Source organism: Lepisma saccharinum, chromosome 27 (assembly GCF_977018435.1).
Source record: "Lepisma saccharinum chromosome 27, izLepSacc3.1, whole genome shotgun sequence".
NCBI lineage: Eukaryota > Metazoa > Arthropoda > Insecta > Zygentoma > Lepismatidae > Lepisma > Lepisma saccharinum.
In genome coordinates this window covers 51,905,359-51,933,037 of record NC_139255.1, presented here as the reverse complement: position 1 = coordinate 51,933,037, position 27,679 = coordinate 51,905,359, and the positions used below count along the sequence as shown (strand labels likewise).

The following is a 27,679-nucleotide window of genomic DNA, read 5'->3' as shown; positions in this document are numbered from 1 at the left end:
ATTGCTCAGAGTTGGTGGCCTGGGTCTTAAATTTGGCTTGAAGAGCTGCTACAGCTTCTTCTAAACTTTGAAAATTATCCAATGTGGCCAAATCAGTATATTTCTGAATCAATAATTTGAGTTCTGAGTCAATTTTAAGAAGAGGGTCCATGCATTGTGATTGTAAATTTGTAATTTCTAGTTGAAGACTGGCATTGAGTGTGGTTTGTAAAGCTTGCAAATCACTTCTTAATTTCTTGACTCTGACATCAAGCATCAGAATCTCATCACTGTGATCTTCATGTCTTGTATGGCCAAATATATCATTAGGCATTTTTGTTTTAGTGGTTATTTATTATTGAATATCTAATTCTTAATTCTATAAAAAAAGGTATAAGCTTGTCATATGATCCAGGGACCTCAATATATAAGCAGTCACCAGCAGAAACAGTATATACAGTGCCAGAAATCATGTTTGAGTGCTTAATTCTATAAATATTTCTCCCCACTGAAATCTTGACATTACCCTCAGGGGTTGTAATAAATTGCAATTGCCCACCTACAGGTAATTGGTAATGATTTAAATTATTGTTAAATATGTACAATATTTTACCTGTTTCATCATTAACATCTGTAAGTATGCTGTTCAGATGAATAATTAACAAAGCACTTAGTTTAGATATTATATCAGAAGAGGGTTGTGGTGTTGGCAGGTCCATAATAGCCTGTTTTTTGAACCCAAATAAGTTCATAGGCATGTTTATTTACTTCAAATCATGCTCTGTAATTGGGCATTGATTGCTATTTTTCAAATCACAATGACCCCATGGTAGAGTATGTATGCCACATGATAAAATGCATCTCTTATCATCATGTGGATCCAGAGCCACTTTTCTTACAATATTTGTAGTCAACAAGTGATCCACACTCTGAATTCTGGATTCTGATGTTCTGATTGTGCTACATAATTTGAGGCAATTTTTGTAATCTTCAAATTCAAGCTCTTTGTCTACAGTCACTCTGCCAATGCCCTTGGCCTTTTTGGCAAAAGCGCCACTACATGTTTCAAAACTGTACATCTTGGCCCTTAACCCAGCAAATGCCACAATAACATCACCAAGTGTCTCATCTTTTAACATGCCAGGCACCTTTTTGTTGTGGTGTTTAATTTTTGAATGTTCAGTGGTATCAAAATATTTAAACAATTCAGGCTGTGCTATATCTTGATAAACATCTTCTCTTTGAATATCAAGAACAAAACTATCTGTGTCCATGTACATCAGTTTTACACAATCACCATAAAAGGGCTTCAACACATCATAATACAATTTTAACATGTGTAATTTGGCCAATTCCAATATCACAGCCCCTACATAAATAGGCTTATCAAACTTAATCTTTGTTTTTTTCATGTTGAAAAGTGCCATATTTTCATCATAAATTCTTCTGTAATTGAAGTTGGGCTTTGCTATCAATTTTTTGCTCCGGCTGGGGTAATTATTTTAACATCAATATGTTTTCTGACATTTTCAATTGTTTTGCCATACACTGAATTGACCATCAATTTAAACAAGGTTTTATCAAATTGGCTCATTGCAGATGTTCGAAGCTCTGTGTTTGTATCAATATATGGTTTCAACCATCTTGAGTGCCTGAACCTCAAAACTTTTCCAACTTTGGTCACTTGGACACCATGATTTATTAGGAACTGGAGGTTTTTGTAATATAAGACATAATCCTGTTTTGGCTCTAGAGTCATGATCAATTTCTTCTGTTTAGAGCCAGGTGAGCACTCAACCTCAGGAATTGGGGGCAGATCAGAAAATGTGTTGTGTAAATCATCAGGAATTGTCAGATCAACCTCTAAGAACAGGCCATAGTTACTGTCATCAAAATCCTTAAGATCTTCAATGTTGAAATCTTCAACCCACTCAAGCCCTGCATATGGCAATTTATCCATCATAGCATAACCATAGGGGCTATTGGCATCTACATACAATATATAATTTGATGGCAGTGCTGGATCATAATCAGGAATATATTTGTTATTTGCTCTGGCATATCTCTGAGAACATTGCACCATGCCTCCTCTTATACATTGTTCCATAAACAGATACATATCTTGATCCTGGATCAGATCCAATTGCATTTTAGTGTTTAAAAACATTGCAGACCATGCTAGGCCCGGAGCACTGTAAAAATACATTGGATCCAGCTTATAATTTTGCATGGAAGATTTTCTAAATGCCTGAAGTATATCAGCTAAGAGAGTGACATCAAGTTTTAAATAAGCCTTGTGATAATCACCAAATGTCTGGCATTTTAAATTGTTCCACATCAACTGGGCATGGTGATAATCTTCATCAGTGATTCCAGATCCTCTGATTTTGCTGTAAAACTCTTGTTGTGGTGGCAGAGAACACTCATCAAATTTAGAAAAATCTGTAACATAATCATATGGATATACACCCTTCCGCCTAATTAATTTCAGGTCCTGATTTGGAAACAAAGCACATGTGATTTTGAATTGATAATCAGATAATTGAGTGGCCAGTGTAGCCAGGCTAGCCGATAAAATTCTGTATGAATCAAGAAATCTTAAGTGAATAGGAACACCATTAACTTTAATTATTTTGCTAATGGCAATATATTTTTCATTATTTTCAGCTAAAATATTTAAATTCTGCTTGTCAAACCCCTCGTACCTGATCAAATGATGGAAATCATAATTGGATGCTCCATGGCAAAATATAGGGACAAATTTTGGTCTCTGGATCTTAATATTACAGCTATTACACAGGGGCATTAAGAATTTACCATCTGTATGGGAATGGTGATGAACCTTGATATTTGTATCTGAAAATTCAGAATCACATACCGGGCATTTTTCTGCATTGTTGAAATCTTCAATCTGTTTCTCTGTTATAGGCAACATAGGTTTTGATTTTAATAAGACATTAGATGCTATGCAACGGCACTCATTTTCTATTCTTTGTGCAAATTCTTTGATGGCATCTGCTCCCATGTATAAATCTTTTTTACTAACAACCCCATCCTGTACAACCACATAATAAAAACTAGAAGGTTCATGTAACTGGTATGATGTAATTGAAGGTTCATCAGGATCTGGGCTACAGAATGCAAGAGGTTTGAGGTTTCATTCAAAATCACAGACTATATATGCTGGGTGTTCCAACAAGGCTTCAAATTTTTTGAATTTGGCATTTTCATTTGGGTTAGGCATAAGCATATGAACAGGTTTATGGTTGCCACAGTATTTCAGATGCTCAATTAACTTGTTTTTAGCAATTTCTGCATTCACTTCCCGAACCCCATTTATTATTTTTTTACCATCAAATACAGACAAACATCTTCTGCACAACTTGAATATTCTATGAGTTTTGTCTAGTTGTGTTCTGACTAAAGCTTCAAGATTATGTATCAGAGTATAATGGTGTGTATCATCCCCTTCAATTAAGAGCAGATCAATCGGAATAGCAGAATCATCATCAAATGTACTGATTCTGAGAGGTGCTATCAAGCAATTGCCACGGCCAGTAGAACAAATAAATACATTAATAGATAATTGTTTACCATTAATATCCCTGACCTTTTTTTTCAAATTTATCAATATTCTGAACAGACATTGGATATTCTAAACCCTCCATTGCTTCATCAAAATCATTTTCATGTTGTTTATGATAACTTATTCTCTCAGGATCCCTTAAAACTGAATACAAAGCAGCTAAAATACACCACAAAAAGCATTTCTCATCATTAATTTCTATGTTAACCACGGCTCTTTTGTTTTTAATATTGGCAGGTAAAGGCAAATATGTAGATCCTTGTAATGGGTTGAATTCAGAAATATTAATATATAACTTGTGTGAAGATCCGCATAGGCTCCATCCAGACTCTTTTCCAGCAAATTCAGAGTGTTTAATATTCAATTGATCTATCAAACTGCTTATTATTTTGTCTGAATTTGCATTTGAATATACCGGTACAGTTTCTGTTATGTGGGGCTGTGTAAATTTTGTGCCATTTGGCTTCTTATATTGTGTAAACAATTTGAGGGACAGCTTATAAGAGCCATTTTGTGCATTTAGAATTGCCTGCACATCAGAATTTATACTGTTCAAAAAATTCTTAATGTCACATTTTGGCTCTGATACAAACGGGTAATCCCTAAGTTGGCCATTACAACTGCTATGGATAGGTGGTGCATAGCGTGGCTGCTTTGCCGGTCCAGCATTAACAGGTGTTTCATGCTTCCTTTTCAGACCAGATGTAGATGGTTGAGGGGGCAATGTTGATGACTGTGCAGAGCAAGTACCTTTATGTTTATAAGTGAAATATTCCATGCTATATTTTCTATGGCATTTAGGGCATATTTTTGTGGGAGTTCTGCATTTGTCTGGATTACAATTCCTTTGATGCCTGGCCCAATTGGGGCTGGTTATATTCTTATTGCATTGATTACAATATTTTTGATTTGGCATTTTTGTTGTTGTTTATTATATAAGATTTCCTGGGGTTCAAATCAAAATTCTATGCTTAATAAAAATTATCAGTTGGGTTCAGCAGTGTGTTTTGTATATTTAGTGTGTGTGTGTATGTGTGTATGTGTGTTAATATTTTTGGCTTTGGTATTTATATAAAATTTCTTGGGGTTCAAATCAAAACTCTATACTTAATAAACCTATGACAGGTTGTACAGGATAGCCTACATGCACAAAGATAGAATAAGTATTGATCCACTGAAGCACTGACCTTTCACAATTGAGGCATGTCGTGATGTGCATGGAAAGGCATTGACCTAATACCATGTGTCGTGTATTGATCTTGTATAACAAACTAGGGCAAATATAAACCCTTTGTTCAATATAATAGAAAATTCTATATATTGAATCAAACAAACCTATAATTCAATTTATACAAATCTGCTTTTTTAAAAAAAATAAGAGAAGCACTGCAACAACACATCTGTACTCCTCAGCCACTCTCACAATACTAACTGATATGTAATACAAAAAGCTCTTGCATCATAATTTGTTGCACAATGCAAAAACTCTTGCATCGTAATTTGTTGCACAATGCAAAAACTCTTGCATCATAATTTGTTGCATAATGCAAAAGCTCTTGCATCATAATTTGATGCATAACATGATGCAAGAGCTTAGTTTTAAGTGTAGCCAAAAAAAATATCAAGAGGGGCATATTTTTAACAAATTTATGGACAACAATCTGACAGAAGTGCCTTCTGTAAGTGTGGACAAATCAATCTGAGGGGGCTCATCATTTCACAGGAACTTCCCGAGGGCATTTTTACAAAAATCTTGGATTAGACGGAGTACCACACTTGAGCAAAAAGCTCATATGGGCATGTTGAGCAAGTTTTAAGTGTAGCCAAATCTGCCTGAGGGGGGTTCATCATTTATCGCGCCAATAGTATATACTTTTATACTACTAAAGTGATGTTCCTTAATATCAGTATAGGTTATTTATTGGTATCGGTACATATTTCTCCATTTTTCCTTCTTACTTTGCTTTCCTAGCTATCTCTTTCTCTTTTAAAGAAGGAAAGAAAGAAGAAAATTAAAAGAAAGTAGGAAAAAATCAAAGAAAGAATGAAAGGAAGTCTCTTTTTTTCACGAAGGAGAGAAAATGGAAGAAAACAGGAATGAGAGAAGCGAGAGAAATAGATGGAGAGAGGGGTAGAGAGAGGAAAAGGGAGCGGAAGAATAGAAAAAGACAGAAGGAAAGAGGTAGAAGGAGAGAATGACAGAAATTCAGAAAAAAACGACAGAGAGAGAGAAAAAAGACAATGAAATTCAGATAAAACCTAGTGAAAAAGGGAGAGAAGGATGAATAAGACAAAATATTCCTGACGTTTCATGAGTGCACAAACTCTGTATGCTCCTCTACAATCTTAGCTTTCCAAATACAGAGCATTCCGTGACATTCGCTACGAGACTCGGCAACAAGCGGCCTGGCGCTGACCGCCGGGCCGCTTGCCGCCGAGTCTCGTAGGGAATGTCACGGAATGCTCTGTAGTTTCTCTCTTGGATGTAATCATCAAGACATATCAACATAAAACATGAGTTACAGGCACTTAAATGTATTATGTACTTGCCTTTTCCACTTGTTGGAAGACTCGAATAAGATTTTGTCCGGCTACCTTCTTCAAGTTTTCTTCTGTCCACGATGGCTCTTCTGAAAGCTTCTCAAATAGGTCAATGTACTTCGATACATCTTCCAACCCGACTGGAACTCTACAATGGAGATCATACATTTACTTTGGAACGGTTGCTCTATTTAGATAGATAATGCATTGCATCTGTGATATTACATAACTTACTTTTAATTAATCATTTTATCTAGGGTGCATGTTATCACTAATGAACTTGTAAATAAAAACTCATTTTAATTTTGAACACTGCATTAATACATATAAATTGGCATCAGGGAAAGCAAATCAGTCTCGTAAATTCGTAAAATAATCTACAATAATTACGAAAGATAGTTCTCCTGGCAATTTGAGATGAATAATCAAACTTCTAAAATTAAGTAATGTGCTATTCCATGTGTAATCAATAGGGAAAGGATTTTAAGGTGCAAAATTATGATCGGGAAAGGAAAGAAGGATCTGAAAATGTTATCAAAAATGTGCAAAAAATTGCTGACAAAATGCCTTTATTCAATGCTCTCTCTCTTTTTCTGCGTCTTCTGTATATAATGCGCGCGGACCGCAGAGAGAACTGTGGTTGCGCGCGGACCGCGTAGAGAACTGAGTTTCTGCCGAATAGGTTTTGTTGAACTTTGTATTTTCTCTCGCGAGGTTTGCTACATTATCTTGGGAACTATTGGGGCTGCAATGATTATATTATACCATTTTGTAGCTCTCGTTCTGCTCTACAAAACGAGTCTGTAGGATTTTATGTAGCTGCTCAAGAAGATTGAAAATCATTGATTTTTCTGTCCAATTTTTTAACAGAGCATGAAAGAAAGGGAAGGAAAAAGGTGCTGAAGGGGGTAAATGTGCTAATCTCACGAAAAGGTGCAACAGAGTATGCTCATTTTACTAGATATAATGTCTCAAACGATCGATATGAAAACAGCTATTTGTGGAAAGGTACTGCACCTTAAAATCCGTTCCCCAGTAATCAACCAATAAAGAGGCACCTTTCAACCTCACATATTTTGATTAATTTGAAAGATGACAACTGAGGTAGCAAAATATGCGAAGTTGCAGATCCATACCTTTAGTATTTCTTAAATTACAGGGGTGTAAAATGTGTGATTTTTTCAACATCTTGTTACCTTTAAATTGAAATTTCGGCAATCAGGGTGCCTATAGAAGTGATTCAGATGGCATTGAAAAGGTCTTGAAGAGCCCATTCACAAGAGATATTACATGTGTATGTCAGGGTAGAAAACAATTGAAGGTGGCGCAATCAAATTTTGGGTAGCCATTTCCTCACAAACGAGTGTTAAGTATTTTAAAAAAATCACACAAACACTATTAATCAATAACTGTACAAAATATTAAAATGAGATGACAGTGTGATCCGAAGTTATGTAAGATGGTTAGGTTAGGCTAACTCCAAAACGTGTAAAATAACTCTTCAAACTAATTCGAACTCGTCAAAGATTAAATCGAGTACATTATTTACTGAATGTAAATAGAGGTATTATTATGTGAGATTGGGCTCTTGAACTAAAAAGGAACACACAGGTTCATTTTCGTTGTAACGAACCTGAAAGTTTAAGATTTTATATTTGTAAGAAGTTAAGATTTTTAAAATGTTTGTTACTTCAAAAAATGTGCAAGTTGTCACAGACAACTATAGTTAGATTACATTGATACAGTTGTGGTTGGAACTTGTATATATGTTTATAAATACGTCATAATCTGTTCGTGTTGACGTCACTTTCTCATCTCAGCAGAGGAAGTGAACCCACCTGAATGTTTTTCACCTGACGACAGACTCAGTTAGAAAACAGGTGAAGGTGAGAAATCAACAGAAACGTGGTAACGGTTAATGGAATCCCGAATAGTGTAATTGGTAATTAGTTTCGTTTCATTCTGGCTATACTCGGAAATAATAATTAAGTACAGAAACTTTCGTGTATTTACTTTTGTCTTGTCCAACGTTAATTCTATATGCAAGTGTGTTTATTGATTGTGATGTGATTTAATATGCTTTAGAATTGTTCCTCTTCAGGGAGAAACGTAAGCAAATCTGTACCTTGCTTGTAAGTCCACATACGATAGGAAATGTAAGTGATTATAAAACTGCGTTTAACTTTGAATACTGTGTTGCGTTTCTCTTCTACCCAGCAAGCCCTGATGATTTGCAAAGATTCTCATGTTTCCGAATATAGGAGTAGCGGACTAACTTTCTGACGACTTGTGTACAACCGGGGGACGTTGCATAGTAATGAACTGAGCATCAGCCCAATAAATTTTCTCGACCCAATAAATTATTAGACCTGCCACTAAAAATGTATATTTGTAAACTAGGAAGGCAAGAAGAGAGAAAAATGAAATAATAATTCACTGCTGAATGTACAATTAAACACGATCTTCCCTTACCTACTAACACCATCATAGTCACCGCCAATCCCTACGTGGTCGAAACCCGCAACGCTTGCTATGTGGTTGATGTGGTCTGTAAGAGAGAGAGAGAGAGTGGTATATCCTTACTTTGTCGTTAAAATTTGGAAATTTCACATGTCATACAGTTAAAATACATATATTTATGATGTAACGTCATTAGAAATTTTGAGATGAATTATCCCAATATAGTAAATGCATAATTTCCTTACGTTTAGTTGTCAATATTCAGCTAGGAACGTCCCCCACAATTCATTCCGCCACAATTAAGACAAAGAGATCAGATCCTGCGTATGGTATTTGCCAAAATGATTCAAGGTACGATTATTGTCATCATATGACGAATGGGTACTTTTTACCTTTTCCAAATTCATACAGAAATCGTGAAAAGTGTGTAAACTGGTGAAATTCAAATCTTCTCGCTGTAATAAGGCTTCTCATATGTTCTTAACACACGTGAATCTGTCTGCCCGATTTCTTCGCTGAGTACACTGCGTGATGATGTCAATTTGAATATCATACATTCATTGCAAAACCACCTTAAGTCCAGAAACATTCTAACAAAGGTTTCATAATGCGACTGATTTTTTTGGTTTAAAAATAACGAAGGTAATTTTAAAGAGTAATACATTTCAAATATAATTTGCGAAAATAACCAAGACACTAAAATTTAAACATTATTTATTAAAAATAAATAAAATCTAAACATCTAGTATTTAAAATTGAATTTTAAAATGGTGCACTTCCAGTAATTAGAGAACAATTTATACAATTACAGAAGACTATGATATACATAGAACATAACGGAATATAATAATAGTGCTCTACATGCAGATATTACACTTTATTGTAAATTTATTTTTGTTGTACCTTCAATAGAAATTTTAATATTGATTATCCCAATGTAACATAATTTCTGTGTGTTCATTCTAAATATACGTACATACTACACCATTTGACAATTTAGAGATATACAAGGCCCGCCCATAAAAAAAACACTTTTTTTTAGGAGAGAAAACAAGTAATTGCCTTCAAATGACTTTATCACCTTCAAAATAATCACCAGATGAGGCAATACACTTTGACCAGCGTTTGTACAGGTCTTGGAAACATTGTTTATAGTCATTGACAGTAAGTGTTCGCAAAATACGTGTAACATTTAATTTAATGTCACGGCGTCGTCAAATCTTCGCCCTTTCATAGCCATCTTAAGCACGGGGAAAAGGAAAGAATCAGCAGGCGACAAGTCCGGAGAATATGGAGGGTGATTGATCACTGTCGCTGAGTGCTTAGCAAGGTAGTGTTGTACACCCAACGGCGGAGGAAGCAGTAGGCGAATTGTCCACCAACATTTTCATTCGGTCTGTATCACACATTGTGATGACAATGAATTGAAATAATGACGTCAGTAAGCAGAGAACAAGGCCTGCTTCCAACCAACATAGTTTCATTCCTTAAAACTACACAGGACGTAGAATAAAAAGTAATGAAAATAGTGGTGGACAATTTGCCTACCATTATCTTTGTCGTTAACTGTACAGACAATGCGGTATGAGGCCAAGCATTATCGTGTAACAGAAACCATTGGTCAGAATCACAGAGGTCTTTCCTAACCCGCTTCATCCTGTTTCTGAGTCGACCAAGCACTTTCTTGTAATACAACTGATTGATTGTTTGGTTTTCATGGACAAATTCATGGTGGATCAGTGCTTGGGAATCAAAAAATGCGATCAGCAGCACCTTTGTCTTCAATTTCGACATCCGTGTTTTTTCCTTAAGGGGGAGAACTGTCCTCTTCACTGCGCACTCTTTTTGTTTCGAGGTCATATTGTAAACACCAGGTTTCATCTCCCGTATCATCTGTAACGTTTCGGTAAACGATTTACCCAATTTGTAACAAACTTTATGCTGTAACGTTGTTCCATCTTGGAGCGCGTATTTTGTACGCCGCCTGCACACGACCTGCATCTGACGCACGCTTGCCCCGATACCGAATAGTTGAAACATACACTGACGAGAAGTTTAGATATAGCTCTTTGCAGTGTTGCCAGAATACAGTAAACTTTTTTTTTAATAGTTCGGTTTCTTTATGGACGGACCTTGTATTTATATTGTAAACATCCGAGTTTCATATCCTCTTCATCAGTTTGTAAGAATAAAGTCAAGACCTGTTCTTTTGTTAAGAGAATAATAAGATTGATGATTATTGAAACATCTCTTAGGATGGGTAAAAAATAAAGCCTTTGTCAAAGAAGTTGAACATGATAAATTTATGAAGGAAAGAACTGTACTCACTGATGACATCTTGCATTGTCGCATTGTGCGAGCAAGTGACGAAATCATTGTAGAAGTTAACCATGACAAGTCCTTCGTTTTGAGCCTGTGAGAGAGAAGAGTATCAAGAATTCAAATGTAATTAAAGTATGTATAAACAACTTATGTACACTCCTGTTCACATAAAATGTTACGTACATTTTATGACGTTGGGCAGTTGAAGTATGTGCTTCTTTATCTGAACATGTACATTTTAAAACTTGTAAAACTCGACATTATGAAATAGTTGTTTTACATTGCATGTTAAAAGAACATATTAATCAGTGGCGGATTTATGACATTTTCTTCAGAGAATCAGAGAGGGGGAAGGGTATATTCGCTGAAATATTTATTTTATACATTTAGATTGATTAAATTTAGATGACAAATTAGCAGAGAGCACCCTTGACTCTTTATTTAAATTAGTTTTAGCTTTCAAAGGACACTCGGTGGCCAGGCGGGAGAACATAACCACTGGATTCGAGTCCCGGCTTGGACATGCTCGTTTCTTTGTGTGTTCCCCCTTCTTCAGTTTCATCTAATCACCATTCATTGATATTCGTCGTACTTGAATTTCGTCCTGAATTCAGTAATGACTTACGTCCTGAATTCAGTCGTGAATTAAGTCCTGAATTCAGTCGTGAATTACGTCCTGAATTCAGTAATGACACGTCCTGAATTCAGTCGTGAATTACGTCCTGAATTCAGTCGTGAATTACGTCCTGAATTCAATAATGACTTACGTCCTGAATTCAGTAATGACTTACGTCCTGAATGCAGTCGTGAATTAAGTCCTGAATTCAGTCGTGAATTACGTCCTGATTTCAGTAATGACACGTCCTGAATTCAGTCGTGAATTACGTCCTGAATTCAGTAATGACACGTCCTGAATTCAGTCGTGAATTACGTCCTGAATTCAGTAATGACACGTTCTGCATTCAGTCGTGAATTACGTCAGAATTCAGTCGTGAATTACGTCCTGAATTCAGTAATGACCCGTCCTGAATTCAGTCGTGAATTACGTCCTGAATTCAGTAATGACTTACGTCCTGAATTCAGCCGTAACATCAGTCCGGCCTAGGCATGGGTGTTCTTTGTGAGTGTCCCTTCATCAATTTCATCGTATCAACACTCATCCTCATCATTGCGATTTGCGAAAGGTGGAAGAAAAGCGTCATTAAATAACAAAAATCAAGTCAATCTACTTTTAGGTCAATCACATGGATGAATATGAATAGTGATGTAATTAGGCTATATATATAAAGGGACAAACATATGCCTTCCTGTAGATTCGACCATCTACCAGGAGTTACAATACTAGGCTGCTGGGTGGAAGTGCAGTGTTGCCACATATAGGAAAGCAAAGAGAGCAAAGGGTACGAATCGACGGTTCATGCACAAGACATGGCAACGTTAGGGTGCAGTGTTGCCTACTTAGGAGCCAGAACCGTTCCTCAAAGGCAAATAGACCGTTGTCATTGATTGAGGTGGTGTTTTAAGTCCACTTTATACACAGTAAGGCTAATTGGGACTGGACCTACAGTTTAAAGTGGAATCCGAACCACTATGTGCCTTCATCGGATATCGAAAGACCGTTGTCATCAATGATACCATTTCTATATCCCGTTAATTACAAGAAACTGACATCTTACATTGCGGTAAACATTCGAACAGATCAATTTGTAAATAACGATTTGGCAACAGCGCAAATTCTACAAGAGCCGCCTCATTTGCTGTCCCTGAGTATAGTTCGTCTGACACTGATTCTTACGTATTGTGAACATATTCTGTTAAAGAATGTAAAACTCCACTTACGACCAGTTTGAGAACATCATCCTGTACGTTCCTGTGATGATTGCACAGAGTATAGGCGGACGAGTGAGAGAAGATCACTGGAGCTTTGGTCACATCCAGAGCGTCCAACATCGTTTGTTTGGCAACATGGGAAAGATCCACCATCATTCCTAGCCTGTTCATTTCTTTCACGACAACCTGCAAATGAAATGTCCACACACAATTAATGTTCATTTAGCACATTGTGTACTTAGGGAGGCAATTTGTTGCAGCCTATTTGGATAGCTCTAATTTAAAGTCTACAATCATATAAGGGCGAGGGAACTTTCAAAGAGCAACAACTCTTGTCTGATTGGCTACGCGAGGTGCGTGCTGTTTAGTTCGTTGTAATATTTCTAAATGAAGGATTACGGTAACTGAGGTAGTTATACTAAAAACTAAATAATATTAGTCATACTAGAAACATGTCTAAAATTTGTAGCAGATATTCTACTTTTAATCAGAATCATTGCAAGTTTTATGTCAAAAGCTGTTTTGCTGATGCATTTCAAATAATTTCAATTTTCGATCTTTCCTCTTAAAATACTATTTCAAGCACAGTCAGGCGGCGAGAAATTGCCATTGTTAAGGAATAATTAAAGTTTATCCCAAAATTCATATTACTTACATTCCTTTTTGGGAAGCCAAGTCTGTTCATTGAATAAATCACGAGGTGATACACAATGCAATATTTGCTTTCAAAGTTGAGTGTAAGTTGTAGAAATGTCAACGTGTTTTTCAATACGGTTTTACCTACCTTCTACTTTCGTTTCTTTTATACATATTTATGTAATTTGGTCGTAACTCCAGTGAGGTTATGATAAGTCTAAACGATGTTTCTGTGTTCCGCAATAATTGGTGAGCCAATAAAAGTTCTAATCTTTAAACGCGACAATTGAGTTCTGTTGTATTTCAGTTTTAAACAAAGAGAGAACAAAGAAAACAAAAGACTATTGCCTTTTATGTGCATTTTTCGGATCTTTATTAATGTAAGTAGCAGTATTAATACGAACACCATTAAGCCTTGTTTCCATGATATGAAAAACTCAATATGCTGACCAAGGCAGAAATTTATTTTATTATAAAACATAAACTAAACGTAACGTTTCAACCTTCTAGCAAGGTATTCTTCAGACTCTGCACCAAGTACAAATGTAACAAGGTACAAAACAGGACGATATATATACACAAACATTACTCCCCTCCAGACTATTAGAAAGTTGTTCTGGAACATTCTAGCAGGTGGCTTTCCCTTGTCAACTGTGTTCCAATGTTCCAGAACAACTTTCTAATAGAATGGAGGGGAGTAATGTTTGTATGTATATATATCGTCCTGTATTTGTACCTTGTTACATTTGTACTTGGTGCAGAGTATGAAGAAGACCTTGCTAGAAGGTTGAAACGTTACGTTTAGTTTATGTTTTATAATAAAATAAATTTCTGCCTTGGTCAGCATATTGAGTTTTTATTATAGTTATTATATAAAAGTATAGAAACCGATAATTACAAAAGCAATATTAACAAGAAAATAGAACATACAGGCTATTTTTATTTTATAAAAATGCCTTCTCTGTTGTAACACGCCTCTTTTATAGATATTATGACAATTTCTTGTAGCAGTTAAATGTTGTAATCTACATATTTAATTGATACACAATCCAATGTTAAATAAAAAAACAAGGTTTCCATATAATGTTTTACGAAATTTGGCGTATACGCACTGACAATTTTGGGACTATAGCACTGCACCAAACCTACCTTTCCAAAATCTGTCAATCCGTTGTGTCTGGTCATATTCGCGTCATCATCCACCGGAGAGCTGTCTGCCCTGAAGGAAAGAAAGCAAAGAATACAGAAACTTATAAGTACATTAGGATTAATAATTGATTGCGGCTCACCAGAAATCCCAACTGTAATAATCGGCTGTTGTCAGTTCTTAACATCACTAACATTTGGTGATGTTTTGTCTCACTGGTGTTACATAGACCTACCGCAGAACAAGAATGAAATGATTAGGGAGCGGAAGTTGATGACCTAAAAAATATAGGTTATGGCCTATAGAATATCCTTAAAAAATGGGGAAAAATGACGTAAAAAATGACCATTAAATTTGTTAGTTTCAGGTTAAAATTCAAATGAAAAGGAAATTAAACAAAATGCAATCTTGCTTAAAAAAAAAAAAACAAGGCACCATGTGATGTGTTTCAGTGGCACTGTAAAGAAAAATAAATTATCACGATCCACGTAAGACAATTTTTGTTTAGAAATTTAACAAATTGTATAAAAAATAGGGAAACCAAAATCAGGAACGCATCCGGGAAAGGGTTCATAGACAAGCCCCCCCAAGAAAAAGTACGTCGGAAAAGTAATTTTTAATTTCAGAAATTGTTTGAAATATCTCGCATACAAGCACTTTCTAAATATTTTTCCACTTACCTTACAGATAATTACAGTACACCATCATTGTCTTTCGGAGGTTCTCAAGCGAGAATCTTCGTCTGTTGTCAGCCAGACTCAAGAATATTGCCAAAATGAAAGAAGTGACAAAATATGACGAAGCAATGCACCGAATATTGCGAAAAATGACGGGAAATGCCGAAAATCGGGGAAAATAACCTAAAACCTGAAAATTGGCAACAAATTCCAAAAACGCACTTTAAAATTACCCTTTTTTGGTTCTAAGCGAAGTGTAATATTGTGTACATTTAATGGGCATCGTCTCCGAGATGTCAGAAAAAAGATGACACTTCATCAATTTCCTCTCCCTAGAGATGATGAATAGGAGACCAAACCCTTCGACATTTGCTGTTTTGTAGTTTAATTTAGAACGTAAAATACCGGGTGATCCGTTTGAGATGTCAGAAAAGTAAACAGTTATCTACAAGGGTTAATGTAGATATCTCGGAGCAGCTTTTGTAATATAAGCAGAAGGGATGTAAGTTTGGAGTGAGTGGAGGATTACAGACTTCAACCACATGGCGGCGCTAATGTGCATGGTAACAAAGATGGTGGTCACGTCACAACAGCGCACACAGTATATCGCATGGTATGCGAAATTTTCGAGTATTCCATGCATGCTACTGCCGCCACGCGGTTGAAGACTGTAAACGTCCACTGACTCGAAACTTACACCCTTTCTGCTTATATTACAACAAGCTGCTCGGAGATATCTACATTAACCTCTTGTAAATAACGGTTTACTTTTCTGACATCTCAAACGGACCACCTGCTATGTAAAATTGATGACTGAATAGAAATGTCTTTACTTGCGACTTATTCGGACATATAAGAAAAGGGGGCGCTGTCTGATTATTATTTAGACACACCCAATAGCATTTTCAATGTGCATTAACTAATGTTTTTAATTTGTTTCATTGTTGTTGTTTTTTCCATTTTTGCATTTATTATTTCGAAAGTCGAGATGAAATCGTGACGTTAACTTCATGAACGAGATTGTACACCCAACGGCAAAGATAATAGTAGGCAAATTCTCCATCGATATTTGCCTTCTTTTCTATTCTACATTCTGAGTTGTTTTAGTGACTTGACTTCTGTTGTTGCGAAGCAGACGTTGTTCTCTGCTTAGTTTAAACACTTCGTGTACATCATATTGTGGAAAACAGAGTGGATGAAATTGTGATGTATAATTCCCCTACTATTGCTTTTGATGTTGGGTGTACTTTATATATCGTTAAGAGACTTGGGACGAGAGTATCGTTTGCAGCACGAAACGAGACCATGTCCAGATTGAGAAGGTGATGAATGATTCATTGATTCATTGATTTTGTGTTTTAAATCCACTTTATGCACTGTAAGGCTAATCGGGACGGGACCTACAGTTTAAAGTGGAATCCGAACCATTATGTGCCTCCACCGGGTATCGAACCCGGGACCCCTTGATTACAAGGCGGCGACGCTACCACTGCGCCATCGCGGATGCAAGTTGATGAATGAGACCGAGAATGAAGCCTTGATTCACGAGACGAGAAGAGGAAACACTATGGAAAGTCTTTTCCTGTCTCGTATCGACACCATCCATATGTTTTTTTTAAAAAGAAACAAGCTGAATTCTGGTTAAAATTGATTCGTGTAAGAAACAAAACAAAGTATATTCTTAACCCATAAAAGTTTTAGTGCACCATATTTATTCTTTTTAAATATCTTACAAACAAACATTAGCCCAGGATAATTGTGCAGAGTGGAATGTACAAGTATTTTCAGGCAAATTTTCCACCTGTAGGTAATTACATTTATACTTCACGTTCATCTTATATGTGCTTAAGAATGGAATTATACTAATGTTGGTGCTACAGATTGTCAGTCACATCGTTTGAGTTTGTTTCAAATTCTTCTGTTGTGTATTCAAACACACGCAGATTGAACTCAGGGTTTCAAATTGATTTTAACTGTATTTATTTATTTACTTTTATTTGGAATATTGATTTTAATAGATATTCACCACGTAATCCAACATTATTTATTTAACAGCAGATTGCCACTTACGAACTCCATGTATAACAGACAAAACACCATCTGTTACTACAAATATATTTACAATTCCAAAGGTCTTATAAACTGCACAGTCCATTTACATACGCAGCGCCACACACGACATCTTCAACATTGAATTGTTTACTATCAAACGAATGAAAACTAGTGGACAATTTGTTTGGTAATAGTAATGCGCATGCAAATATTTCTCGCAGATCTATTCTTCACATCTGAGAGTAACAAGAATGCTTACAACGGCAAGTGATGTATGTAAGTAACATATGAAACTTACCAAGGGGTGTTACAGGAATGTGTGAGCGTCATGTACCGCACCCCCATCTCGTAATGCAGGCGAAGGATTGCGAGGCTGCTGTCGATGGAATGGCCACCTTCAACTCCGATCAAGCTGGCGATCTTTTTCTGTTCAAAGGCATCCAGAATGCCTGAAAGAACAGAAGCAATATTGACGTACGTAGGACAGTCGCTAAGCACATTTTTACATGCAAATGTTTGTCCCAACTCACTGACTCCTATGCACAGTCCGAACTACTGAACCTAGAAACCTGAAAGTTGAAGTATCTTCTTCTTATGACGCAAAACCGCCCTTCGTGAGGGAGTGGTTAGCACAGCATCAGGGAATCCAGGTCTGGGCGTGGTGGTTTTTGTGAGCATCCTTGCATAAATCTTATCATATCGTCTCTCATCTTCAACGTCGTGATTATCCATAAGTTGTAGAAAGACGAAGTAAAATAAAGCATATCAATCAATCTTATGACGTAAGCATCCGTAAGGGATTTTCCGAATTTTAGAGGGGGAGAATAAGCGGTGTTAAACATTTTTTTAATATATTTTAATCAGTGGCGAAGCGTGACATTTTTACGTACTCATCGCAAGACTTGCCATACGTCATGGTAAATATTTCAACCAGGGGCAGGGTGGGGGGGGGGGGGTACAATATTTCTCCAAGGTCATGCGATTCATATCACTATCTCAAGAAAACGACAAATTCTGAGTTTGTTCGGCATACATTTCCGTCCGATGAGATGTTCCCAAATTGGGAAACAAAATCCTATCGAAAATACAAAATTTCAGGTTGCTATAATATTACGAACGTGATTTAAAATCCGAATTACTCAAAACAATAGAAAGTACTTCATGTTTTGTAAAGCAAGAACTTTTTTTCCCCCGAAATCGATATTTGAACCGCAGGATCCAAAAATTAAAAGGAGAAATACTGTGAAGGAAATGCAATGGATCCCGAACTGATCTTTTTGCAGTTCTTCCCAGCACTAACCTGGTTAAATGTATGCTGTTGCTTACTTATAACTTTTTCTATGCACAATTACTTTCATGTATTCTGTTCTGTGTAAGTTTATAATGCTGGAAATAGCAGACACTCGGAGAAGTTCCATCCTGATGACGTCACAGAAACCCTGCCGTGGTTGTAAACATAGGGGCTGAAAAAAGGGTCTGTTATGGCCAGACCTTCAAGAGCGGTGGAAGGACCTTGGATTCGCAGACCTGCTGCGATGAGTTGGCCCGCCTGACACCATTGCACTCAACAGGAAACGTAGCGGGACGGTTGGGCACGGGGGGTAGAACTGGGCTCTCCTTTCGATGCGTTAAAGTTAGCGAATCTCTTACGTGTTTCTAGCCGTTTCATGGTGTCATGCGACTAATTTCGCGCAAATATGCGAATATTCTGACTTATTTATTCACTTCTTCTCTAAAATATTTAAAATGCAATGTTATTATTATTTTTCCTTTGTCATCGCCTCATACAACCCAAAACCTGGAACTAGCATCATGAAAATATTTATTAACAAAAGTTGTCAAGAGATGGCGCTCTTATGTTGCATATCTTAGCGGACGGGTTGCTAATGTTTTTTGAAGGCAGTGTTTATCAGTCACATTTATAAGAGACAGAGAGAGAGCTGGGATTAATCAAAGAGCTATAGTCCGAAAAAATTACAAAAAAAAATGTAATTTACAGACAAGTGTACAGTTACCCGCAATAAAAGTGGAATATTTATGTTCTGAAATATTGGCCACCACGCAATGCGTTGTATGTGTTGTAACTTTCAGTACATGGCATCACCTTCGCTATTGAAAAGATTCTACCGAAGTTTGTTCATTGCCGTAGGCTTTGGGATGTAGGTGTCTCATTTTTATTGCCTGTGACTGTACAATATGTACCAAATTGACAGCTAAACTATGTGGCGCAACATACTTTAGCGTGCCAGTCTTTGGCAAGCGATTTTCGTTGTTGGACGCGCGGTCAGCGCATCATCGATGTTACGTCACATTCTAAACTTGTTTCAAAGTTCAATTCTCCTCACGTAGTTCAACACTGCAATTAAATGCGGCAGACCAGAACCTCTCGCACCGAGCACATTATCTGTTAGATTACGTATTAAATTTCATACAGAACTCGAAATACATCAAATCAAGGATGATGCATTTTAATGCATCAACTGAAACTATTAAATGTGGTTTCTTTTATGTGTTCGTGTCAGCTTCTCAATTTATGCATTTTTAATGCGTCACACGAAACATCATGTGATGAAAGTATCCTTTGATGCATTCTAGATGTATTTAATGCTCCAAAATTACACTAGTAGCAGTTAACAGTCCGGATTAACTTAAACAACTTAAAAGAACAGTAGAAAGTGCATTAAAACTTCGTTTATAGCAACAAAACACGTTTATTATGGTGTATTTAAAGGGCATAGGGCTAAATACACTATACAGTACAGTACAAAGTCTGCGAGAAACAGAATTTCATCAGTGGTTGACTGCCTTTTCTTTGGGAAGTTCTCTTGTTGATTTCTAGCCACATTTAAAACCTTGCATTCTGCTTTTTTTTTGGTCTTGTGCCTATCCGGATTAAGCGAAGTCCGGATTAACGAAGTTTTACTGTATATACATCTTGCTCAGGATAGGGACAGATGGAAGGCTCGTGTTGCTGCAGCCATGAACGTTCGGGTTTAGAAAGGCTAGAGACTTAGTTAGTGTTGTGTGAATCCACCTGATTGCGGAGGTGAAAATTACATCTCGTTACCGCATATAATTACAATTTAATTACTTAATTAATGCTGAACTTTTGTAAGTGTGTTATGGCTTGAGAGTCATTTTAGAAAATGAACCACGGCAGCCCCTTGGTGTCGGAGTGGTTGTCACCGCGCTACGAAGACTGGGGCGCCGGGTTCGAAACCCGGCCTGGGAATGGGTGTTCTTTGTCAGTGTCATTTCACCATATCACTCATCCGAATCTTTGCGATTAGCCAAAAGTGGCAGAAAAGCGAAGTAAAATAAACCAACTCAGTTAATCAAATTTAAGAAAATTCACATTACAAATTTCAAAAAAGAAAATACAGTACACGTAGTGGATGTTTCCGCTAGATGGCAGTAATATTTATGTTGTACTTTATTATTGTTATTTTGCGCGAGGACATATAAATGGATTGTTCCAACGTGAGAGATAAATAAGCACAAAGGTAGGAAATATAAACTGCACTAACCTTGAGCTGTGGTCACGAACTGTAGATCGTTCGGATACCACTTCACTAGCCTCTTGATCACGTCTATCTGCTCCAGGGTTTGACGAACTGCGTCCTTGTACTGCGACGAACACGAGACGTATGCCGCCCAGAACTACAACGGAGAACGTTCAAACATTGTAATTAATTCCTATGGTCGGGCTATGAAAATGTTTTCAAAAAGGTACTTGCTCTCTTTATCTGTACCTTCTGTATATAATGCGCGCGGACCGCAGAGAGAACTATGGTTGCGCGCGGACCGCAAAGAGAACTGTGGTTCTGCCGAATAGGTTTTGAAGTTTGTGTTTTCTCTCGCGGGTTTTGCTACATTATCTTAGGAACTATTGGGGCTGCAATGATTATATTATACCATTTTATAGCTCTCGTTCTGCTCTACAAAATGAGACTATAAGATTTTATGTAGCTGCTCAAGAAGATAGAAAATAATTTATTTTCCAGTCCATTTTTTTTTAACAAAACATGAAAGATAAGAAAGGATAAATGTGCTGAAGCATCAAAGAGGGGTAAATGTTCTAATCTCACGAAAAGGTGCAACAAAGTGTGTTCATTTTACTTGATTTCATGTCCTAAAATACATATCTCAGAACGATCGGCATGAAAACAGCTTCATTTTTGGAAGGATGCTGCACCTTAAAAATGCCGTGTCGAAATTGCACCCGAATGTCAATTATTGTAATTAAACGAAATGCTGTAACTTTATTCTATCTTGTGAGTGAACTTGTGGACCATGACGTCTATCGAATTTGACCTCTCCACCCCCTAACAAATTCTGAAACTTGAATCAGAATATAAGTGTGAATCTACGAAATTTAATACCCTTCATTCATTATTAACGACAAAAGGCATATTTAGGCTATTGCATTTAGTTCCTTCTAATGCGCGTCAATAAGTGGTCCAGCATAACCTCAAAGATTTGAAACTGGCTTCCAAAATATGAATATGTAAATGTGTAAATAACTGGGAGAAATTATACTTATAAACGAAGTGATGGAAACGTAACGCAATCATTATGCAATGGTTTAGAAGACTGACAGAATTGAAACAACTGAATCTCTGTATCTACAGCAATTCGAATGGTGAAATTGTACCTATATTTTGTAACAAAAAAATTTTGCTTTGTTTGACTTACAGGCCGTAAGTTAATATTATTATTACTATTATTTGAAGTAGGGTTACATTTAAGCTTAGTCTATTTTACACTGATTATAACTAACTATAAAAAACAGCTTTTTGTCAATGTACAGTTATGCAAATTGCATATAGATATACAGAATGGAAATATCAAATGAATGTCATTTTTTAAAAACATAAATAATAGTAGCTAGTAGTAGTAGTAATACTAATACAGTAAAACTTCTCAATAACGGACAGGCCTGGGGGAAAAATAAATGTCCGTTATTAAGATGTGTCCGGTATTCAGAAAAAAGTGTAGGATGTTACACAATAGGATAAGCATTTTACGGTACGTACTTTACTAAGATAGGAACAGAATACTGTACTACATACGGTGAATTTAAATTTACTAAAGTATCCCTACATACATTACAAATTTCAAAAAAGAAAATACAGTACACGTAGTGTAATCCTTTGTTAAATTACTGCATTTAAAATGCTCTTTCACTTTAAATAGGCTCTAACTATTTCTGGCCAGACCCAGATTGTCAAGAATAATCATCTATATCGTTTTCTGAATCTTAAAGTTCTTTACAATTGTCTTTTCAATATGTGTTTCAAGTTCACAAACAATACTGTCTACTGTCTACTGTCTGCACTTTTAAAAAGAAATACGTTCGGTGTAACATGAAACAATGCGCGCTAGTTCAAAATACTGGCCATTGTTGTGTCGAATTCCAAGAATTGCGACTATTTTCTTTCAGGCTGTCCTCTATTATGAAGATTTATTTGCGTTGGGGAGGTGGTTTTCAGTGTCCGCGTCCGTTATTAACCCGCGATCGCTCGCGCTATTAGATAAAATCTAACCGTCACGCCACAATAAATTGCAAGACAATTTGCACTAATATAAGAGGATCCTGGTGAATATATATTGTGGCGTGAGCAGTTGCTCCCATATTCCTAGTGTTTTGGTGTTAGCCCCTCCCCCACATGCTTAGTGGGTGGAGCCACAACTTAAGGCTTTGGCCATTCTAACGTCAGTTCAGCTGACAAGTGAGTTCAGTGGTGTGTGTTTGATGTATCAACATCTTTTTCATGGTTCTCTGACCCGAGCTGACATTACCGGTTAGCTCGTGTTGATAAACATTTCTTGGAAGCCAATGTATGCGTGCTCAGCATAAATATTGTAGTACGCACGCGTTCATTTCATTCATGCACGAGACGAACGAAATATGGCATTGGACTTCTCATTTTTGATTGCCATCTCGGCTTTTAATTTTAGTTTGCTCCCACAGAGCTTTTGTCTTGATCTTCGATAGTCCAAATTAGATTACGACTTGACACCTGCCAACCGAATCTAATTTTGACTGCATTTTTTTCCTCCCCTTCAGTTTTAGAGTTAGTCTGTAGTGTTCATTTTCACTGACGTGAAATGTATTTTTATTTTTCTTCACTAAATAAATAGACCTTCTAAGGGACTGCATTGGCATAACCGGCACTGTACCTGCAACTTGTCTAAACGTTTTAAAAATTCAAAGGAATTTTTTTTCGCCCAGCTGGATACCGTTACGTATCCCTCATTTTCATTTTCGAGTTACGTGTAGCTATTGGTTGTCCAGCGAAAAGAATAGACTGTTGAGTATATGAGAACAGCGTTGCCGCTTGCCGCAGGGGCGAGTAACGGACCTGCTGGCAGTGAAAGTACAAGACCAAACAAACGTGCGTGGCGCTTGAATCGCGGGTACGTACAAATTGAAGAAATAAGTTCATGGTGAGCTATTATTAAAAACAAGAAACAAATTCACAAAATTACATAAACTGAAAGAATAATTCTTAAGGAACTTACTTTTCTCTCACATGTCACTCCAGGGGGTTAATTCCTTCCATTGCAGAATCATCACCAGAATCATTTTCTTCTGACAGATCATCACTCTCGCTGGAATCTTCGCCCAAATGGATTATTATCTGACCAATGTCATCCTGCAATTCATCTGCATTCCACATTTCCTTCTCTATGTCCATGACATGTTATACGTAATTTTGCCAGTTTTCAACTGTTACTGTCTTAAATTATTCAGTGATTAAATTTTCAATGTCTTTAGTTTTGAATGTAGTGTTGTTACACTGCACATAATGTGACCACACAAGTTCAATCGGGTTCAGTTCGCAATGATATGGGGGCAAACGAAGCACCGTATGCCCCATCTGTTTTGCCATCTCATCGATCTTATACTTATCGTACTTAATTTTATGAATATTTGTAAGTTCCAGAAGATCTCTCCGTAACATGTCGTCATCATAACGAATGCCATGAGATTTCAACCATTCTCTTAAATAATTCTTCTTCCACGAGGTTGTCGGCATTGGCTCTTGCTTGCGGCTATGATAAGAGGCATTGTCGACAACAATAACAGATCCCGAAGGGAGATTGGCGAGCAACTGTTCTCGAAAATACATCTCGTACGTTTCTCCACCCATTTCATCATGGGCATTTGCTGTATTCTTTTTGCACTGTAACACAAGTTGGGCGTTTTGCAGAAAACCGCGTTCGTTACCCGCATGCACTAAAGCGTATCGCGCTCCGCGAGATGTTGGATTTTTTAAACCAGTGGAAAGACCTGCCAGAAACGCTTGTTTTCCAGTTGTAATTGTCTTGCCTTTCCATTCATAATTGACTGAGGTTCCGGTGTTCACCCAGGATTCATCAGTGTAAACAATATTTCTATTTTCACGCCTAAACTTCCTAATCTCTCTTAAATATTTATGGCGAAGAGAAATTAAATCTTCTCTTTCCATGAACATGGATTTGTTGCCCCTTTTCTCATATGAAAGCCAAGTTCTTTGAGAAAGACATGAAACGTTGATCTTTTAAAATTCGGTAATGTGGAGTCAGAATTAACAGCAACAAGAACAGAATTAAGTGTTGGGGGTTTGTTTTTAAAAAAAGAATTCGTGAACTTTACGTCGCACAACACTTCTGACAAAATCATTATATTTTACATTTCTACTTGTAATTGGCTATCTTTTCCTGGGTCGTTTCTTACCTGGTGTTTCAAGAGGACCTTGAGAAACCTCGCCCCGAATTTTATACACAGTAGCCCGAGAAACTCCAGTTGCTTTCGCCGTCTCGCTGGCTAACCAACTTACACTGCGATCCGGATTTTTCTGTTTTAAATAAACAAAAATATTCATTACTATTTGCCTCTCTTTACTTTTGACAACCTCACCACGCCTTCTCTTCTTTACACTACTTTCGCTCATATTTCAGTATTAAAACCAACGGTTTTTTACAGCGCAACACAACACAACCCAACGCACAGATCCGCCACAGTCATTCCTCGTCGAAACCAACGGTCAGTCACCCTCTCCTTCCGTGAAATTTTGTCTACCGCAGTACTGGCTGAGGGGGTGGGGTGGAAAGCAGTCGACAACGCTGGGCTCGCCGTTCCCCTCCGTTCACGTGCCCCTGCACAAACAAAATTAAAAATATGCGCTGCTGGAAGGAACTTTTGCTGGTCTAAAAGCTTAAGCAGTTCCAGAACAGCGTTTTGCATTCGAAACAAAAGCAAGTGTGTTCAACTTGGCGCTCAGTAGTGAAAACAATATTTAAAAAGAGGGAGGATGTAGGGAAAGTAAAAGCCCATTTGAAGCAATAGTCTATTCTTTTCGCTGGACAATCTATAGGCAGCCTGACAGGAAGTATAGGAAAGTGTTAACTTCAGCACCAGCTCAGCGAAAAGCATTCGCCAATATTTACAAAGGAAAATTGATGAGAGAGAAAAAGGGGAGGAGTTTTGATGAGGATGAAGGCAAGTTGGATCTGGCTCGGGAGAGACAGAGAGTTGGTTTTGGTTTTGGAAGAGAACAGGAGAGTGGTTCGGGAGTAAGAAAAGGGGTTTTTTGAGTTTTGGAGAGAGGAGAGTGAGTTGGATTTTGAAGGAGATTGAGGCTGGATGCAGACTTTCAGAAACTTGTTTGGAAGTGGAGTGCAGCGAAGCTGAGTGAGAATTTAAGAGGCGAACTTCAGCAAGCAAGTGACAGTTACTTTAGAAACTCTTCGGTCCACGATTCTAAAGAGAGACAGGTAATATACTTTTATAATGCCATCCTTTGCCAATGCAGACTTAAGGTCATAGTAACCCAAATCATGAGAGTTGCCATTTTATAAAGGGTTCTGTAAATTTAAGTTTATTCAGGTACCTCCTGCAGTTAGCAGATGCAGTCAAGCGAGAGCTTACGAGCTACCGCTAACCCCCAATAGAATAATTACTTTAATCTAAAAGGCTCCAGGTTTGATCCCCGAATCTTCCTTCTGTTCATCTGTGTCACAAGACGTAACAATTGCAAAACTTTTGTTATTTCTAGATTGTTACTGGAGGTAACAATGCGTTAAGGCTAAAATGCCTCCTTCCATGTCTCTACTTGTCAACACTGTAGCAAATGTTATTGAAATTGAAAGCGAAACCTTATACTAGCGGCTTAGATCCTAGCCGAGTGCATTGTTAGATTTTTTCTAACATGCGAGTTATCGCGTCACATTTCCAGCGAATGATTGTACAACAGTTTTCCTTTGGGAAATACCGCTTTCATTTATTATTCCGTCTGTGTACAGTGTAGTGGAAAGGTGCATTGGTTCTTCCAATCTGATGATTGTTGTTTTTGGCATGGTGTTATTGAAGAGAATAGCAGTAAAATGTCTCACAAACAAACTAAACAGTACATGATGTGGCTGGAAGAAGAAGACACAGATGAAGTGGACATTGGACCTCAAGACACAGGTTGGGAAACCGATACAGACGGTCCATCAGAACATGAGGAAGTGCATGCCGAGACAGAACAGTCAGTTAGTGATTCTGATGATTCTGTGACAGTTTCAAGACATGTGAATCGTGATACGTATCGAGGCAAAGATGGTTCAACAATATGGTTCAAGCAAAAAGCCCCACCAAGTAAAATCGCCAGACAGAATATTGTCACACAGTTACCAGGTGTGATAGGTGGGGCCAAGAATTTGAAGTCAATTCTAGACTGTTGGAAACTGTTCTTTCCGGATTCTCTAATCACACGTATTGTCCAATACACAAACGTAAAGCTCAAGGAAATGGCACCTTCCTACTCACGTAATACACGGGACTGCCCTCTAACTGATTTTGAAGAAATTTTAGCATTCCTAGGAGTACTATATGGAGTAAAGAAGTCATAGCACCTAAATACAGATGAGTTGTGGGCCACAGATGGAACTGCACCAGACTTTTTAATCGCGTCAATGAGCAAACGAAGATTTCACTCTCTTCTCCAAGCTGTTAGGTTTGATGATATCACTACACGAGCCCAAAGGAAGCAAGAAGACAACCTATCTCCAATTAGAGAAATATTCGATGACTTTGTTAGTGTCTGCATGAATAGTTACAGGCCAAGTGCTTACACTACCATTGATGAGATGTTAGAAGCATTCAAAGGACAATGCAAGTTCAGACAATACATTGCAATAAACCTGCAAAATATGGCATAAAAATATATGCACTCTGTGATGCTAGAACATTCTACACTCTAAATATGGAAATTTATGCAGGAAAACAACCATCTGGGCCTTACCAAGTTCCCAATGATGCAGTAAACGTGGTCTTGCGATTAATACGTCCAATTGACAACAGCGGAAGGAATGTGACCATGGACAATTATTTTACCTCCATACCTCTAGCTAATGAACTGTACACCAACCACAGGTTGACACTAGTAGGAACTCTTCGATTGAATAAAAGAGAAATTC

At 37.2% G+C, this 27,679-nt stretch overlaps 1 protein-coding gene across 6 annotated transcripts in view; it reads right to left on the bottom strand.

Annotated features, from left to right (window-relative positions):
• The window catches only part of LOC145980011 (dipeptidase 1-like), a 113,322-nt gene that overhangs the window by 14,739 nt on the left and 70,904 nt on the right, over nt 1-27,679 (bottom strand). For all 6 annotated transcript variants that reach the window (XM_083112967.1, XM_083112972.1, XM_083112971.1 and 3 more), the window contains 7 exons: nt 20,758-20,890; nt 17,529-17,679; nt 14,504-14,573; nt 12,728-12,904; nt 10,895-10,979; nt 8,579-8,654; nt 6,116-6,254 (listed from right to left, as the gene is read on the bottom strand). In XM_083112967.1, coding sequence (XP_082969093.1) covers nt 6,116-6,254; nt 8,579-8,654; nt 10,895-10,979; nt 12,728-12,904; nt 14,504-14,573; nt 17,529-17,679; nt 20,758-20,890 — 831 coding nt within the window. The remainder of the gene's footprint in view (nt 1-6,115; nt 6,255-8,578; nt 8,655-10,894; nt 10,980-12,727; nt 12,905-14,503; nt 14,574-17,528; nt 17,680-20,757; nt 20,891-27,679) is intronic.